This window comes from Rhinolophus ferrumequinum, chromosome 13 (assembly GCF_004115265.2).
Source record: "Rhinolophus ferrumequinum isolate MPI-CBG mRhiFer1 chromosome 13, mRhiFer1_v1.p, whole genome shotgun sequence".
Taxonomy (NCBI): domain Eukaryota; kingdom Metazoa; phylum Chordata; class Mammalia; order Chiroptera; family Rhinolophidae; genus Rhinolophus; species Rhinolophus ferrumequinum.
The window spans coordinates 21,273,339-21,291,227 of record NC_046296.1 but is presented as its reverse complement, the minus strand read 5'-3'; the positions used below and the strand labels follow the sequence as shown (position 1 = coordinate 21,291,227).

General features: G+C 40.1%; 1 protein-coding gene and 1 pseudogene across 13 annotated transcripts in view; both read right to left on the bottom strand.

Annotated features, from left to right (window-relative positions):
- Positions 1 to 17,889, bottom strand: part of AAK1 (AP2 associated kinase 1) — a 160,073-nt gene that overhangs the window by 80,067 nt on the left and 62,117 nt on the right. For all 13 annotated transcript variants that reach the window (XM_033124376.1, XM_033124381.1, XM_033124380.1 and 10 more), the window contains one exon: positions 5,713 to 5,831. In XM_033124376.1, the coding sequence (XP_032980267.1) occupies positions 5,713 to 5,831 (119 nt within the window). The remainder of the gene's footprint in view (positions 1 to 5,712; positions 5,832 to 17,889) is intronic.
- On the bottom strand, positions 10,384 to 17,628 carry LOC117033274 (40S ribosomal protein S17-like; annotated as a pseudogene).

Sequence of the window (17,889 nt, the reverse complement as noted above, 5' to 3'; positions counted from 1 at the left end):
ATCGTATATGACTTAACTTTAAAAAAGAAGAATCTTGTCTTATTTTCTGACATGAATGAACGTTGAAGATATAAAAAGTGAAATAAACCAGTCATAGAAGGACAAATATGGTATGATTCCACTTAAATGAGGTATTAAAAAATAGCCAAACTCATAGAAGCAGACAGTAGAATGATGGTTGCCAGGAGCTGAAAGGAAGGGAAATTGGGGAGTTACTCTAGACGAGTAAGTCCTAGAGATCTGCTGTACAACATATGCCTAGAGTTCACAACACTGTACACTTAGAAATGGTTAGGATGCTAAATTTTAAGTTACGAATTTTTGACAACAAAAATTTTTTTTAAAATTTACAGTAAAATTAAAATGAAATTTAAAAAGTGAAATAAAACTTTAAATATTGACTTAGAAACATAAAAAGAAATCTTCAAAATTGAAATAATATTTGCTTAGTTGAGGATCTATGAAACATAGCCAAATGAGTTAAAAAATGCCCACACAAAACCTGCACACAGATGTTTATAGCTGCTTTACTAATAATTGCTAAAACTTGGAAGCAACCAAGATATCCTTCAGTAGATTAATGGATAAATAAACTGTGATACATCCTTACAAAGAAATATTATTCAGCTCTAAAAAGATATGAGCTACCAAGCCATGAAAAGACATCAAAGAATCTTAAAGCCATATTATTAAGTGAAAGAAGCCACTCTGAAAAGGCTCCATACTGAATGACTCCAACTATATGACATTTTGGAAAAGAAAAAACTATGGCGACATTAAAAAAAAAAAAAAATCTGTGGTTGCTAGGGGTTGGGGTTAGGGAGGGCTGAATAGGCAGAGCATCAGGGATATTTAAGGCAGTGAAATGATTCCTTATAATACTATAATGGTATTTGTTAAAACTACATTTGTCAAAATACTACATTTGTCCAAACCCAAAGAATGCACAATGCCAAAGTGAACGCTAATGCAAACTGTGGACTCTACACGATAACGATTTGTCAGTGTAAGTTCATTGGTTATAACAAATGGACCACTCTGGTGCTACATGCTGATAGTAGGAGAGACTGGGCACGTGGGGGGGCCTGGGGTATACCGGGACTCTGTACTTTGTGTTTAATTTTGCTGTGAACTTAAAACCACTCTAATAATTTAAGTCTTTTTTTTTTTAAACCATACAAAGAGATACACTCAAAAACACTACAGATAAATCAAAATGGAATTCTGAATAAAGTTCAAGTAACCATAAGAAGACAGGAAAAAGACAAGAGATACGAGAAACAGTGAGAATGAAAAGAAAACAAAAAATAAAATAGGAGATTTAAGGCTTAACTTATTGTGCCTAACAAATAACTGCATTAAATGTAAATGGTCTAAATACACCAATTTATGCAACAGACATTGACAGAGTGTATTAAAAATACAATCCACCTATTTGCTGCCTGTAAGAACTCCCTTGAAAATAAAACAATAGAGGTAGGTTGAAAGTAAAAGGATGGGAAGACATACATCATGCAAACTTGAATCCCCCCAAAACACAGGAGTGGCTGTATCAGTATCAGGTAAAGTAGACTTCAGAACAAAGAAAATTACCAAAGACAGGGAGGGACACTATGTAGTGACAAAAGGGTCAATCCATCCAGAACACAACAACCCTAAATTTATATGCACCAAATAACAGAGCTGTACAACATGTGAAGCAGAAAATGAAAGAATTAAAAGAAAAAACAAACTGTGATTATATATGGAGATTTCAACACCACCTCTCAACAACTGATAGAACACCTAGATAAAAATCAGCAAGGACATAGAAGAAAATAACACCACAAATCAACAGGATCTCATCAACATTTATTGAACACTTCATCTAACAATAGAAATCACATTCTTTTCGAGTGCTCATAAAACATATACCAAGATAGGCCATAAAACAAACCTTAATTAATTTAAAAGATGTGAAATCATATGAAGTGTGTTCTCCAACCATAATGGAGTCAAACTAGAAACTAATAACTGAAAGATAAAAAATTGCCAAACAATTCTAAGTTAAACAACATACCTCCAGATATCCCATGGGTCAAGAGGAAGTCTCAAGGGAAATAAAAAAAATACATTATAACTGAATGAAAAATGAAAATACACATATCAAAATAAAGCATTGTCAAGAGGGAAATTTATAGCACTGAACATATAAAATGCAAAAGGGGGAAGTCTCAAATCAGTAATCTAAAGTTCCACTTCAAGTACCTACGGAAAGAAGAGCAAAATAAACCCAAAGGAAGTAGACAGAAAGAAATAAGTATGAGATAAAAAAAATTAATGAAGCTGAAAATGGAAAAATACAGAAAATCAATGAAACACAAAGATAGTTCTTTGAAAACATCGATAAAATTGGCGAACTTCTAATACGACTGACATAGAAAAAAAGAGAAGATACAAATTACCAACATCAGGAATAAAACAGGGGCTACACACAAACCTTGCACAGATCAAAGGATAATAAGAGCATTATTATTAGAGTCACTAACAATCAACTCCACATGCATAAATTCGACAACTTAAAGAAATGGACCAACGCCTCAAAAAAAAAACAATCACAACTCACCCAATATAAAACAGATAATCTGAACAGCCTTATAATTATTAAGGAAACTGAATTTGTAACTTAATAACTTTCAAAAAAAGGAATAGCCAGGCCCAGATGGTTTTACTGGAAAATTCTACCAAACGCTTAAAAAATAAATACCTATTCTACAAAATCTCTTCCAGAAAACAGATGAGGAGGGAACATATCCCAATCCATGTTACAAAGCCAGAATTACGCTGATACAAAAACCAGAAAAGACAGTTAAAAAACAAACAAACAAACAAAACTATAGACCATTATCTCTCATGATTATAGATGCAAAAATCTTTACCAAAATATTAGCAAATAAAATTCAATAATATATAAAAATACTTATAGACCATGACCAAGTGGGAATTATTGCTGGCATGCAAAACTGGTTCTCTATTTGAAAAGCAGTCAATATAATCTACCATAGTAAAGCTAACAAAGAAAAATCTTACAATCATATCAATCGGTGCAGAAAAATAAGGAAGTCAAACAAGAGGAGTCAACAAATCTAAGGAAGGGAGGCAAAGGGAAATTCCAAGATAAGACTGTAAATTAACACTAGAGAGCAACCAACCAACCCAGATTCCATCATGTCAGAAGACTGACAGATTTCTTCAAGATGATAAAATAGACGGAATACTAAATGTGCTTTAAAGTATTAAAACAATGATTTCTACAACTTGGGAAGAGTTTGGGATTAAATTGCTGAAAAGTACACAGAAAACTAAAACAAAACAAAACCCCCCAAAACAAAAAAAAATCAGACAATTATTAATTCCAGTGAAAAGAGAGTTATGTAAGAAAGGAACAGTAATTATAGTCCACTAGGAGATTCAGCAGAAATAATGTTTTCTTACATAATAATGTAAAAATTAATACTAAGATAACTAATATAACTGCCAAAACTTACGGCTACTTTGGAAGAACGAGAGATGAGAATAATGCGAGTATTTGGGGAAAAGGACATACAGGCGATGAGAGAGCTACATTTTTACTTTCTACATAACATAATACCTAAAATGGAAAAAAAATCAAAAATTAGTATTATCAGCATGTTATTTAGAAATACATCAAATGAATCAACTAAAAGTTGTCGCCTTGGGACCTTGAAATGGCATAGGAGGATCCCTTGAGGAATGCTTGATGTTTTTATAACAAGCTTAGTTCATCTATTTGAGTATTTAAGTTTTGAAAAAATATAAACTAAATTAAAAACAAAACAAAACCCTGACAGCTAATACATGCCTGGGCCAGAACTTGAACCCATGTAATTTAATTCCTAATCGGGTCCATTAACTGGCGAGCTCCTAAGGGAACTGTGTCTTCTTATTTCCTCTACTCCAACGCTTGCCTCGCACAAAGTAAGCCCTCCAACATGTTTCTGAATGAGTGGGAGAAAGTTCAAGAATGGAATTACTTTCCTAACACCGGAAAATGAATGAGAAGGGCATTCCAGGCAGAGGAAATAGCAGAAGCAAAGATAGGAAATGGAGTGTGAAAAGATGAGCAAGGAAGGGGCAAGGTGGGAAGAATCAGAAGAAGCAGTATCCGGAAAATGCACGGAGTGAATGAAGGGAAACAGGGCAGCGCAGTCATTTAGAGCTGTGTGGCAGGAGAGTGGGAGGACACTGGTGCTCTGAGGACAGATCCTCGGGCCCTGACTAGAGCCTCAGGGTTGGGGTTTGTTTTGCAATGACAGCAACTTATTTCCATCAACAGTTCCTCCCAATTATTTTCAGCTTTCTCAAATCCAAAGTTCTACCAGGCTCCACAATTCTGAGTTCTTCTTTCAGCAGCTCAACTACTTACTCTAAGGAGCCATAGAAAGGGCAAACCCACAAGAGGCGGGCAGAGGCAAGGAATCTCTACAGTGCCAGTCACCCACTTTTTAGACCCTTTTCTGCTCTTTACAAAGGAATCATCACCTCCTGATGAACACAGGCATCTGTTATTACCATTATTCATATATTCATTTCATCCAAAGTTTATTAAGTGTTTATGTCAAGCAGGGCGCTGGAATACAAAGTTTCTGATTTTAAATAACTTACTTTCTGATAGCAGAATTGCTTATAAAATAACAAGATAAGCACTACAATTGGCATAAAGAAAAGCACTGCGGAAACACAATGGATGAAAAGACTATTTGAATTTTTTTACGTGAGGTGAGGGTAAGAAGCAACTCTAACAAACTCAAATGCATCACCCTTGATGCATGATGCTTGAATCATAAGTTGTTTCTCTTGTAAATATACTCATGAACTTCAAGACATCGTAGTATCTAATCCATAAATAGTTTAGCACATATCTCTAAGAGATAAGGACCCTTTCTTTATAGTACGAATCTGAATCTTGAAAACTGAGTAAGTTCTTAAGATGTGAGGTATAATTAACATAATAAAACGCACAGATCTTAAGGTGTTCAACTGAGTTCTGACAATTGTGTAGCTCTGTGTAACCACTACACAAAACAGAACGTTTGTCTGGCCCAGAAATTTCCCACATGCCTCTTTCTTTTTAATTTCCCACACCCAGATAAACACTTCTGATTTCTATTATCAAAGTTATTTTTGCTTGTTGTTGGACTCTTATAAATGGAATCACAGAGTATACATCACTAAGAGGTTTCTAGACCAAAAAAAAGGAAGAAACATTTCAGGTGGAAAAAAACTGTATGAACAAAATAAAAACGTGTGGAAAGATATGTTCACAGAATGCTGAAGAGCTCGAGGGTTGAAAACTGGGATTGGTAGACAGCACTAGAAGAGGCTCGTGGGAAACCTAGGGTTTCTGGATCAAATTCCATAGTTAATTCTGGGAACCAAGTTGTGAAATAAACTATTCCCAATGCCCCAAACGATTTCTCTGACCTAAAAATTGGTCAGTTCTTTCAAGATGCTTCCTTCTTCTCAACCCTCCTTCCGAGAGGGAGCAAGGCAGAAGCAGAGTCTTACGCCCCATGTTCACCCCATCTTGTGCAGAGGCCATCCTGCCATTTCAGGGGAGGGAACAAGCCCCCTTTGGTTTTCTTATGAGGGCACAGTCTCTCCCCTGGCCCATTGTAAATAAGCAGTCTCCAGACTGAGGAGCAGCCTTACCATTATCTGGATTTCTCTCTTGCACACCTGGAGATCATGCTCATTGTTGACAAACATGCGTTTCAAGGCACATTTCACTCCATTGCTTGTCCTCACCAGAAACACGATAGCAAATCCACCTGTGAGAAAAACAAACATACAAGCTATTTTGAGGCATCTTCAAAACGTCAGTCAGAGGCTATGGTGGCTACATGTTGCTGTGGTTACTGTTGATGGCACTGATGCCATCGGCAGCTAGTCCTGGCGCTGCTCTGACTTAGAAGGCGCTCTCAGATTCTCGGGACTCAGAGGTGTGCTCGGTGCGATTGGGTGGCAAGAATCAGAGAAATTTCTCCTAAACACCTATCTCAGGAAAAAGGAACAACAGTAATTATCTTCCAAAGAACTTACAAGTAAACAAAGGAACAAAGAGATGAGAAAAAAAATACTACATTCCAACCACTGTCCTAGGCACTTTGTGCTCTTGTTTAATTCTAACTACCGTGTTTTCCCGAAAATAAGACCTAGCCGGACCATCAGCTCTAATGCGTCTTTTGGAGCAAAAATTAATATAAAACCAGGTATTATATTATATTATATTATAATTATATTATATTATATTAAACCCGGTCGTCATATAAGACCGGGTTTAATATAATATAATATAATTATAATATAATATAATATAATACCGGGTCTTATATTAATTTTTGCTCCAAAAGACGCATTAGAGCTGATGGTCCGGCTAGGTCTTATTTTTGGGGAAACACAGTACCATCCTGTGAGGCTAGGCGTTATTTTTCCCTTTAAGGCAATAACTACTAGCTGGAGCATTCTTAAATGCTTTGAATTTGTTACACCTTAGCGTTCCCCAAATCCTTAGAACCCCTAGCCTTGACCTCACTCCCTAAACCTTGCATGAGGTGTTCGGTGTGACGGTTAATACAGGTTACAGATATAGGTAAGGTGCTGCAAAGCTGTCAAAATTGAACATTTTGGGATAAGCAGCAGTTATACTGGACACTTAGTCCATCTGCCTCCTTCATAATTTAGCTTGAACTATCCTGTGCATTGACACTGCATAGCAAAAAAAGAGCAAGTTACTGGGTTACTCTTTGCACAAAGGTGATCACTACCTGGACGAAAGTGAACCCCGAGGGAAGCCTTCAGTATGGGAGCTTGAGCTGAGGTTACGGCACCGTGTTGGGGCTGGCAGCCACATGCAAAATTGATACAGAACAATGCAGTGATTATAGAGACCTCAGGCCTGAGCTACGACTTGGGTCCTGATGGCCCCTCTAGTTCCTCTGAGACCCAGTGGCACTTCCGTACCTGTCTGTTGATGTTCCTGGCATTTCCTACTGTATCTTTACAACGATTATTCAGTTTGAGTAAGTTTCTGTTCCTTACAACCAAAGAGAGCTTTAATCATAAAGCACTGTTGCATGTTTTCATAAAATACACACATAAGCCTGTATTAAAAAATTTTTAATGGACTCAACTGTTCCACTGTGTATTTTGAAAATAATTTATCAGAGACTGCATGTTTGTATATTTCCAATCACTATGTTGTTGTTCTTCAGTATTTAGATAAACACTAAAATGTACCATATAATCTTTCATTTCAATGGTCATCTCTCTAATCTCTGTACTTCAATAACATTTTCCATTTTCTTGTAATACTTTAAAGTACACTTACACTGCTCAACTGTACACTGTAATTCTAGAATTCTAAGTATTTACCAAAAAAAAATTTTTAAACCCTAGCATGCATTCACAAATAGAGGTCTTATTACCAAAAAGAAGAAAAAATAAATTCCAAGATGCACATTTTTTACATTTTAATTTTTAGGATATCTGAAATTCTCTTGTAATAAATATATGCATTGAATGAAGTACTATTTGTCTTCCCTTTTTTCCCCAAAAAGCTATTAAATTCATGATGTGTCTTTAACTCAAGTAGAACTGGGGAAAATGATAGTATAAATTATAAAATTTCTATGTATGTTTGTAACTGTTTTGTAAACAGTCCAAGTGGGTATTCATTTTATAGATCCTTTGAATTTTAAAAATCACAGAACTACAGACTTTGCACCAACAGTGCTTCTAGAGAGCATGTAAGTCCAAGCACTTTGCTTTATGGGTGGAGGAACCTAGTGAGGCGTAGGAGTCCATGGCTAGTTATGGGCAGAACCTGGAACAGTGTCACTCTCCTGATGGCCCCAAAAATGTTCTTTCCACTTCATTTATCTTGGAGAAAACTGTGCAATGCCTCTGACAGTGCTGATAATGTTTCAGAACAAAAGCTGGGAGAACGAAAGTTGGGAATGGCTATTTCCTACAGTTCTGTGATTCATGGCACTGCTCAAGGATAAGGCTGTGCTTTCCAAAGCAGGTTGATGATGCAGCAATCTGAGATAACTGCCACCAGATGGGAGCAGTGTAGTTTTCTTTACCAGGTAGCAAGATGACCCTTTGAGCCAGAACTGAAGAAATGATGCCTACCGCATGATCTAGGCAAGCACAACTGTTTGAGCCAGCCCGGATTCTCCAAGTCTACGACCATCATAAATCTGAAGACAAAGCAATGAACCATGATGCTTAATGCAGACAGAACCATGTTATTAAGCATCTATGCCCATACAGGGCTTATTTGCAGGTGAAGAGCATTTAAATCAGTATTCCTTGAAGATGAGATCAAAATCAAAGCCTGACAGAATTTGCCAATTTAAAAATGTTGGCCACGGGAGGCCGGTTCGCTCAGTTGGTTAGAGCATAGTGCTCATAACATCCAGGTTGCCGGTTCAATTCCCACATGGGCCAGTGAACTTCACCCTCCACAACTAGACTGAAAACAACGACTTGACTTGGAGCTGAGCTGCACCCTCCACAACTAAATTGAAAAAAAAAAAAAGACGACTTGACCTGGAGCTGATGGATCCTGGAAAAACACACTGTTCCCCACTATTCCCCAATTAAAAAAAAAAAAAAAGTTGCCCACTATCACTACGGAGTTGACCAAATGGAGATGTAAATTACTAGGTTAGAAGGTAGACGGGAAATAGAACCACTCAAGATAACTTCTCCAGCACAGGTTCGCCACGTGGATCAGGGTAAAAGGATTCTCAGCCACAGCTAAACAGTGTCCACGCTATTACAGAAGAAGGCAGCTGTAAGACTGTCAAGAGAGACCCTCATTTCCGATCGAGTTACATCCCGAGAGCTTGATTTAACGTAGAAATCTAAAGCTGAGTTGGGGATGGTTTGGACATAGGTAAGAAAAACTAACATTCTGTAGACCTTTGCCAGTCTCTCTGCCTACTGTCATTTTTTGAAACGTTGAGCTAATCTCCATGATTTTACTGGAATGCACTTTTTTGGGCAATCCATGATTTATTGAATCACAAAGGGAAAAGGATCTGATCCAATACGTGAGGTAAGCAAGTGAAATAGGCAAGGTAACTGTTGGGCTATTAAATATGTAGGAATGGTTTGTTTTTTTTTTTACTTCCGCAAAGAAACATGTTTTCTTTCACTTTCCCTAAAATACATAGTACTCTTGGTCTAACTTTGTCCTCCTAATTTTTGATGATGTGGATGGGTACTTATCACTTACTGTGAGTTTAGAGATTTCGTTTGTTTGGTGGCCCTCTGTACAGTCATGCCCCAGAGTAGTGCCTAACATATCATGGGCACTTGACAATCAATTAACTTTCCTCTTCAAGTTACCACAGAGAATACAAAGGCTACGGAGAATGGTGAAGACTGTGGGAAACTATAGCGTATGGCCCACATAAAAGAACAGCTACCACACAACTCCAGATCATTGTTGCTTTGTAGGAATATGAGCCCAGTTCTGTCAGATCTGCTAATTTCTAAAGATAAACTGGAAACCCAAAACTTTGGGTGAAATCTCCAGATTTGAACATTGGCAACCAGTCACATTTTTAAATTAAACCTAGTCAGATTGCCACTGCAGAGGCTAAAGAAAACACACCTGAGAGGCTTTAGAGAGTCTCTGAGCCTATAGCTTTCTACCTCTGATCTAGTCTAACTCTGTCATTTTATTGATGGCCAGAGAGGGGAAGCAATACAACACAGCCAGTGTCACACAAAGTTAAAAGATGACTTCAAATAAAATCATACACACACACACACACACACACACACACACACACACACACATACACACACAGAGAGGGTGCCCAAAAAATGTATACATATTTTAAGAAAGGGAAAAAATGTATTAAAAATTGTAATACTCAATACATACTGATAACAAAAGATGAATGCAAGTCACGTGTACACATTGTTTTGGCACCCCCGGTATATATAGTATATATAAACTCACACATTAGTTATCACAGTTCTTTCCTTTCTTCACTGAAGAGGAGTTTATGGAATATTCCCCTCCCACTCCCAACCAGCATTTGTACGTGACTTTATACTTTTTTAAAGGCATTTCAAAATAAATGATTTCATTTATAGTTCCACAGTAACTGAATGAGGTAGGTGAGCTTCCTACTGTCCCCTTTTCCCAATAGGAAAAGAGATGTAGAGAGATTAAGGTCCGTTCACAAGAACCCATAGAGCTAGTTAGTGGTAGAGCTCAGACCGGGTCCCTCATCTTTTTTTTTTTTTTTTTTTGGTTGTCCATAGTTTATTGAAACTATTACAGCACAGCAGGAAGATTCAAACAGCTCCACACGGTGTTTGGAAATTCATCCCAACTGGAGACTGAGTGACATGCAGGTTGGACAGACTGCCGAAGGCTAAGAGCTTCACCATTTCCTCAGTGTCCGGATCTACCTCACTGATCTCCTGATCCCGGGCTGAGACCTCAGCAACAGAATTTTCTCTCCTTTCTCTCTCCTCTTCCTGCAGCTTTACAGAAATAGCTCTCGCGGGGCCGCTCTGAATCCACTTCATCAGATGTGTGACACAGCCTGTATCTTGTTGCAGAGCTTCTTGCTGGGAATAATGGTGATCTCCTCACACATGCGCTTGTCGGTGTGAAATCTTGATGATGACCCGGACCGCCTTCTTCACAGTCTTAGTGCAAATGCGACCCTTCTTGGCGGGTCCCCGGTGAAAGAGCAAGGTCCCTCATCTTTTAAAATTGACTTTATATATAATACAGTGCATCCTTTTAAGTGTACAGTTTGGTGCCTTTTCATTCTTGTAACCATCCCCACCATCAATCCATCGCTGCAAACAGTTCCTCACGCCTCCCACTCCTTCTCACACCATCTCATGTAACTTCTGACCTGCTTTCCATCCTATAGATTAATTTTGCTTGCTCTAGAATAAATGGAATCATACAGTATGTACTGCTGCATCAAGCTTCTTTCATTCAGCACATTTCTAAGATTCACCTTCAGTGATACAGGTATTAGTAGTTTGGGTTTTTTTAAATTGCAGACTAGCATTCCATTGTATAGATTTTCCACAATTAGTTTATCCATTTACCCGTTGAAGGACATTTAAATTGTTTCAAGTTTTTGGCTATTATTATAAATACAATGTTCATATAGAAGTCCTCTTTTGTAGACGTAAGTATTTATTTCTGTCAGGTAAATACTTAGGAATGGAATTGCTGGGCCATATCACTAAGGGTGTATTTGGCATATAAGAAACTGCTAAGCAGTTCCCACAGTGGTTGTACCATTTCACACTCCCAACAGCCACGTATGACAGTTCTGGTTGTTCCACATCCTCACCAATACTCGGTATGTTGGTCTTTTTACTGTAGCCATTGTAGTTGAGTGTGCAGTGATAGTTCATGGTGGCTTTAATTTGCATTTCCCTATAGATCCTTCATCATTTAAACTCCTAGCATTAGCTGCTTCCCACCACTGGCACGATAAAAGGCTTCAATCAGCATAGGATCAAAGAGTCACTCACGAAATTACTGAGATACCTTGAAGTTCTACCTCTCAAGTAAAGATGACAGAATGCCTACTTTTCTCCTGGGAGAAGGCAAGTGAGAATCTGTAATACACAGTTATATACTCTCTAAAATCTCTTTCACCTCTGCTGTCAATGAGAGATTATCAACATCATTATCATGACTAAAACTTTTTCAACAAAACCTTCTCAGGAGCCTGATCATGACATTCAACATCAGCAACGGGGCTTTGGAAGAACTACGGGTAGTATCTCTCCTGGGCTGGTCTCGGAATCATGCTAGATGGCACCAGACCCCCGAGACTGCACCGAATGAATCAGGACACCAATGACTTCCTTCCACTTGGCAAGGAAAGTGAGGAATGGAGGAGGTGAGTGGGAAGGAAGAAAAACACCAAACTGATGATCTGAGCAGGACTATGCAGAGATGGGAGACAGATGGACAGACAAAGGAGGACGATTAGACCATGCAACAAAGAAGCCCATCGTGGCGCTGAGGCAGGGCTTCTGGATTTGCTGCCAAAGAGGTTTGGGTGGATATTTTAAAATCAAGCCTAGATTGTAGGCACTAAAATCTGCTGCCTGCTTATTTCTTGCGGGTTAAAGCAGACTTCATTTGCTAACATCAGTCCCATCTACTCTTTTAGGAATAGCTTCCGCTTGTCTGAGATGAAATAAGGTTTAACCAAAGAAGAAATGAGCATAAAATACAATTGCATTCTGAGGCTTTTCTAAAAAAAATCAGACAGAGAATCCAGTTCAAGTAGAATTTTTCTGGAAGATGGAAAAGAAAGGAAAATACCGGTCAAGTTACTGGATCCCTTTGGCCTCCATTTCCTCAATTGCAGAAATTAAGACTAAATTAGTGGTTTTAGAACTGGGTTCCTCGAAGCCCTAGCATTACAGGAGGTATTTCAGTGACCCCATGAGGAAAAAATGACTCCGTTTAAGGGGAGGACTCTGCACACAGCTTCCTTTATCCGTTTAATATTAATTCTGAAAAAGATGCTCGGAAAAGGGGGGAGGAGGGGCAACTCGGCTTTAAAGGAGAAGAAAAAAGTGCCCAAAGAATATTCTGTAGCTCTATGTAAAAGTATTTTATAAAGAAAACAGGCCTACACCAGTGCAAGTCATGCAAACAGCCCTCACCTGCACGCCTCTTGTAGATATAAATGTGCACAGAGCTTCTGGGAAGCGGGGCTGTGCCACCACATCCATGTTACTTTGAGACCACATACCATTCCTTTGGAGTCCAACCGGTTAGGTTCAAACCCTGGCTCAGGTAAGCCGCAATCTCCCTGCAGCCTGTCCTCTCAGCCAAGGGCGGCGGAGCTCCACCTCATAGCTTTTTGGAGGATTACATGATGAGCAGAGCACTTAGCACAGAGGAGCTATGTGTTGAATACAGGTGTTCGTTCCCTCCTCGTCTCCACCACAAAAACAAAACAAACAAACAAAAAAACCTTTGTATTTGTATGATACCTGACTTACAAGGTTCTAAATCTGGAATATCTTCTTGAGATCAAGGGCACAAACCCAAATGCCTAGAGGGGCCAGATAGATCACCTAAAGAAGAGAAAGCATCCAGGTATAACAAAACATACACAGGGAATCTGATGACACAGACTCACTGCCGGGGAAATCACTCACAGGGAGCGGTGGGGCAGTGCACACGTGAAAGTGAGCGCCCCAGCTCGTGGGGAGCCATTTCTCAACCTCAGTCACTGTTGCCACGGAGGAACGTAGGCTGAAGGTTGCCAAGTTTTTTGATTTCCAAGAGAAGCTAGAGTTTTAGGTAAAATTTCTTGATTTTTAAATCCAGGCAACAAACTTTAAAAAAAAAAATCTCTTAAACCCTGTGAAAGTTCATGAAAACCTATTTCTAGGCTAGGACTGTAGGAGACAGCCCTGGTCCAATCTTTATGGGAACCCTGTGAAGTAAGCAGAGCATGTATTACAATCTCCACTTGACTGGCTGGCAAAGGAAGGCAAAGAGGACAGCCTAAGTGGCTTCCTCACACTGCCCCTGGGTGCCAGGGCCAGGGCTAGAATCCAGGCGTGCCAATTCCTACCTCGTTGCCATCCCCTCCCTTCAGCAGCTCACTGTGCAGGAACATCAAGGAAGGTAAGAGAAAGACACAGGGGAAGGCGAGGAGGCTGACCAAAGCTTTGCCTCTCAGCTGACCACGTGGAAGAGTCCTCTGTACAGTGAGAACTTGGCCACACAGTCTGCAGTGTCTGTGAGCTCCCATCGGGAGTGACGTCCAAGAGGCTTGCAAACACCCACCTACAATTTATTCAGATCGAAGACAATTTTGCCAAAAGTTTCAGCAGGAACAAAAATTTTCAAAACTTTACAACAGATGGCAAGGAGCAAAGCAAAGATTTCACAGGAGAAAAGGTCAATTTGAAGCATTTTGTCAACACTGATTTCAGTGGGGACTTGGGGTTTGTTTTTTTCACGTCAATCTCTCCTCACTTGCCTCAAATTAAAAATCACCATGTGCCAGCTCCTTCTGGGGAACATGGCAAAGCAGTCCTTCTCCCAGGCAGAAAGCACACCCAGATGGGAAGACTTGAGGTATTCAACTTCCTCTCTCCCCATCAGGAGCTGTGGGCACAAGTCAGAGACTGGCAAACCTGGCAGTGGTACAGAAACATCAATGGAACCCAATCAAGGCTACAGCCCCGGTTGAACGTGTGATGGCTAGCAATTGGTTCTTCCTTTCCAAAAACGGCAACAATTGGGGAGCAGCTCCAGTTGAGGGGGCCCTCTTTAGGGGTCTGGCAAAAATCTCCAGGAAAAAAAAAAGACATTTCCAGGGAAGGTACCTGCTTGCCTACAATAAAGGGTTCGAGTTTTAAGAAATCAACTTGGTTCACACACCAGAGGCTGGTAAATTACTGCCCATAGACTCAGAGCATTCTGGGCCTGGCCTGTCAACAGCTAAGACCAACGGAAAGAGGACCTTTTCCAGAGCTACCTGGCCCATCGTCACTGCACTGTTACCATGGGGTTAACTAGCTGGCAAATGTCTGTTTCCATGGGGTTAACTATATGGCAAACTGGTGAGAGACATCAGTAGGGCCATATTCTTTGTTCACTGAAAGCCACTGAGCAGCTTCCCCATGTCAGACTAAGCCGTTTTCTATTCTCTGTATTACTAGGGTGATCTTTTAAAAAGAGAAATTGAGTATCACTCACCTGTTTGAAACTCCTCAGCGGCTTCTCATGCCTCTTAGACTAGAATACCAAATTGCTGACCACGGCCTGCAAGACCCTATGTGATAGGACATGATCTCTCTTCAGCATCATTCAAATACCATAGCCTTTCACTGCTCGCTCTGTTCCAGCCACAATTGTTCTTTCTTCCTCAACGTTGCTTATACTCCACCCTGCCTCAGAATTTCTGTGCACGCTTCTCCCTTTGCCCTGTTCACCTCACGCCTGGCCTGACCATCTCCTACTCCTTCAGGTTTCAGGCTGAATGTTACTTCCTTTGACGAACCTTCCCTGACTGCCCCCAGCCCCCACCCTCTTTTTCTGATGAGGTTATGTCCCTTGTTATACACACCACCCTCTATGTTTCTTTCAAGGCATATCTGGAGTATAATTACTCAGGTGGATAATTCCTGATTTGATGCTGTCTTTCCCTGAACCCTGTAAACTGCACAAGGGCAAGGACAATGACTGACTCACTGTGGCCTGTCACGCAGCACAGTGCCAACTACAGAAAAGGTACTCAAGTGTTTGTTACACAATGGGTTTGCTCCGTACTGTAAAAAAGTACCAAAAAAAAAAAAAATCCAAAAACAAAACTAAACCAAAAAACCCACAACTAAAAAGCTTCCGCACAGCAAAAGAAACCATCGACAAAATAAAGAGGCAACCAACTGAATGGGAGAAGATTTTTACAAACAATGCCTCTGATAAGGGGCTAATATCCAAAATATATACGGAACTCATACAACTCAACAACAACAAATCCAATTAAAAAATGGGCAGAGGACCCGAACAGACATTTCTCCAAAGAGTCACTAATCATCAGAGAAATGCAAATAAAAACCACAATGAGGTATCACTTCACCCCAGTTAGAATGGCTATCATCAATAAGACAAATAATAACAAGTGTTGGAGAGGTTGTGGAGAAAAAGGAACCCTCATACACTGTTGGTGGGAATGCAGACTGGTACAGCTGCTATGGAAGGCAGTGTGGAGGTTCCTCAAAAAATGAAGAATAGAAGTACCATATGACCCAGCAATCCTCTCTCCTGGGTTATCTACCCAAAAAATCTGAAACCGTTTATCCGTAAAGATAAATGTTTATGGATATGTGCTCTGATGTTCATTGCAGCTTTATTTACGGTGGCCAAGACATCGAAACAACTAAAGAGTTCTTTGATAGATGATTGGAAAAAGAAGATGTGGTATATACAAAATGGAATACTATTCTGCGGTAAGAAAAGATGAAATAGTGCCTTTTGCGACCACATGGATGGATCTTGAGATTATAATGCTAAGTGAAATAAGTCAGACAGAAAAAGTTGAGAACCATATAATTTCACTGATAAGTGGTATATAAAACTGAAGACAACAAAAGAACAAGACAAACAAATGAGAAAGAAAAACTCATAGACACAGACAATAGTTTAGTGGTTACCAGAAGGTAAGAGGGGAGGAGGGTGGTAGATGAAGGTAAAGGGGATCAAATATATGGTCATGGAAGGAGAACTGACTCTGGATGGTGATATATAGATGATGTATTACAGAATTGTACACCTGAAACCTATGTAACTTTACTAACCATTGTCACCCCAATAAGCTAACTTTAAAAAGAAAACACACACACACCCCAGTCCCAGCCTTTCAGGAGGTTAGAATCTAGTTTGGGACACATTTTGAGAGAAGGGACCTTGGTGATAAGGTCATCAAGCCTTCCAGAGAAAAACCCTGAGCACTCAGCCTGGCATAACTGAGAGCTGCATGAGAGCTTACTGGACAGTAGCCTGGGGCAATATGCTCATGGTGCAGCTTTATGGAGAGCTTTACAGAAATCTCTGTGCTGTCACAGAGTGACACTTGTCCTATGTACGATCCCTTCTTTCAAAAACAACACTTGAGCTGGAAGTGAAAACACTCTTCAGTTGAGAAGGGAAAGAAATCAAACGCCCATGCACAACCCGGCATCATCCCTCACCTGAAGGAGTGGAGAGCCTCTTGGGCGTGATTGTCTCAGCCCCTAAGACACTGTTGCCAACATTCTTCTAATAAGTGGTGTGCACACAAATAGAGCAGCTGCGGTCAGCCAGAGGCCCCGGTATCCATGCCCAGATTTGTCTGCCCCCCACCAGACACCCGCGCTCTGGCTCGAATCCTTCCCACCAAGACTTGATGTGTGTTCCTTGTCCAAATTCTCCTAAGGAGAACTGGGCTTTTAAAAAAGCCAAAGTGTGGCTGATATTCTCTCAGCTCCCAAATGTTCATTCCAGAGCAGTCCACTTTAACTTCATGCTTCAAAAGCTTAGTTCGTTTTCTGCTTTTGTAGTAAGATCAGGTTCACTAGCTCTTCCAGAAAGAGCGTTTACTAGGGTGGTGATTTGAGCTTAGCAGCCAGGCTGAAAGCTGTGTTTTCTGTTTTACTAAGATACCGGTATGCAATGACTTCAAAAATACACAGTATAAAAGTTTTCAACTGTTTAGGTTTCATTAGAACTGGTCTCCGGACACAACTGCTTTTTCCAGGTCATCCTAACCTGCCTCAACCCTCCTAGTTGTGAGAGGAGATGAGTTCTCATCCTGGAAAAAGGATGAAATTTTCTCAGCTCCCAACTATTAATTCCAGAGCATTCCAATTTACCTTCATGCTACACGAAGGCCTTTCCTCTGAGGTTCAGGATACCTGACTGTACCAGCCGTCGCCCTTAGGTGGTGGCCCCTCACCCAGGACTTGTGGCACGAGGTCAGTCGCCTCCCTGTCCCCGCTCCGGCCATCACTCAAGCTGATTTCACCGAGCCTTTGCAAGTCCATCCCTGCAACTGTCCAGAGTCCATCCCCTCTACTCCATCCCTGACGCTCCTTTACACTCTCCTCTTCTTACCAGATGGACTAAAATTGAGTCCTAACTTTCTGCACCTTGGATCACTTTCTCTTCTAAAATTCGTATTTAATATCTCCTCCTAAAAGCTTTCCTTAGTCCCCTAAAGCCAGAATAAAGACCAAATTCCTTAACGCCACAGCACATAAGAACCTTTATACTTTTCCCCACTTTGTTATGAAAAATTTCAAACA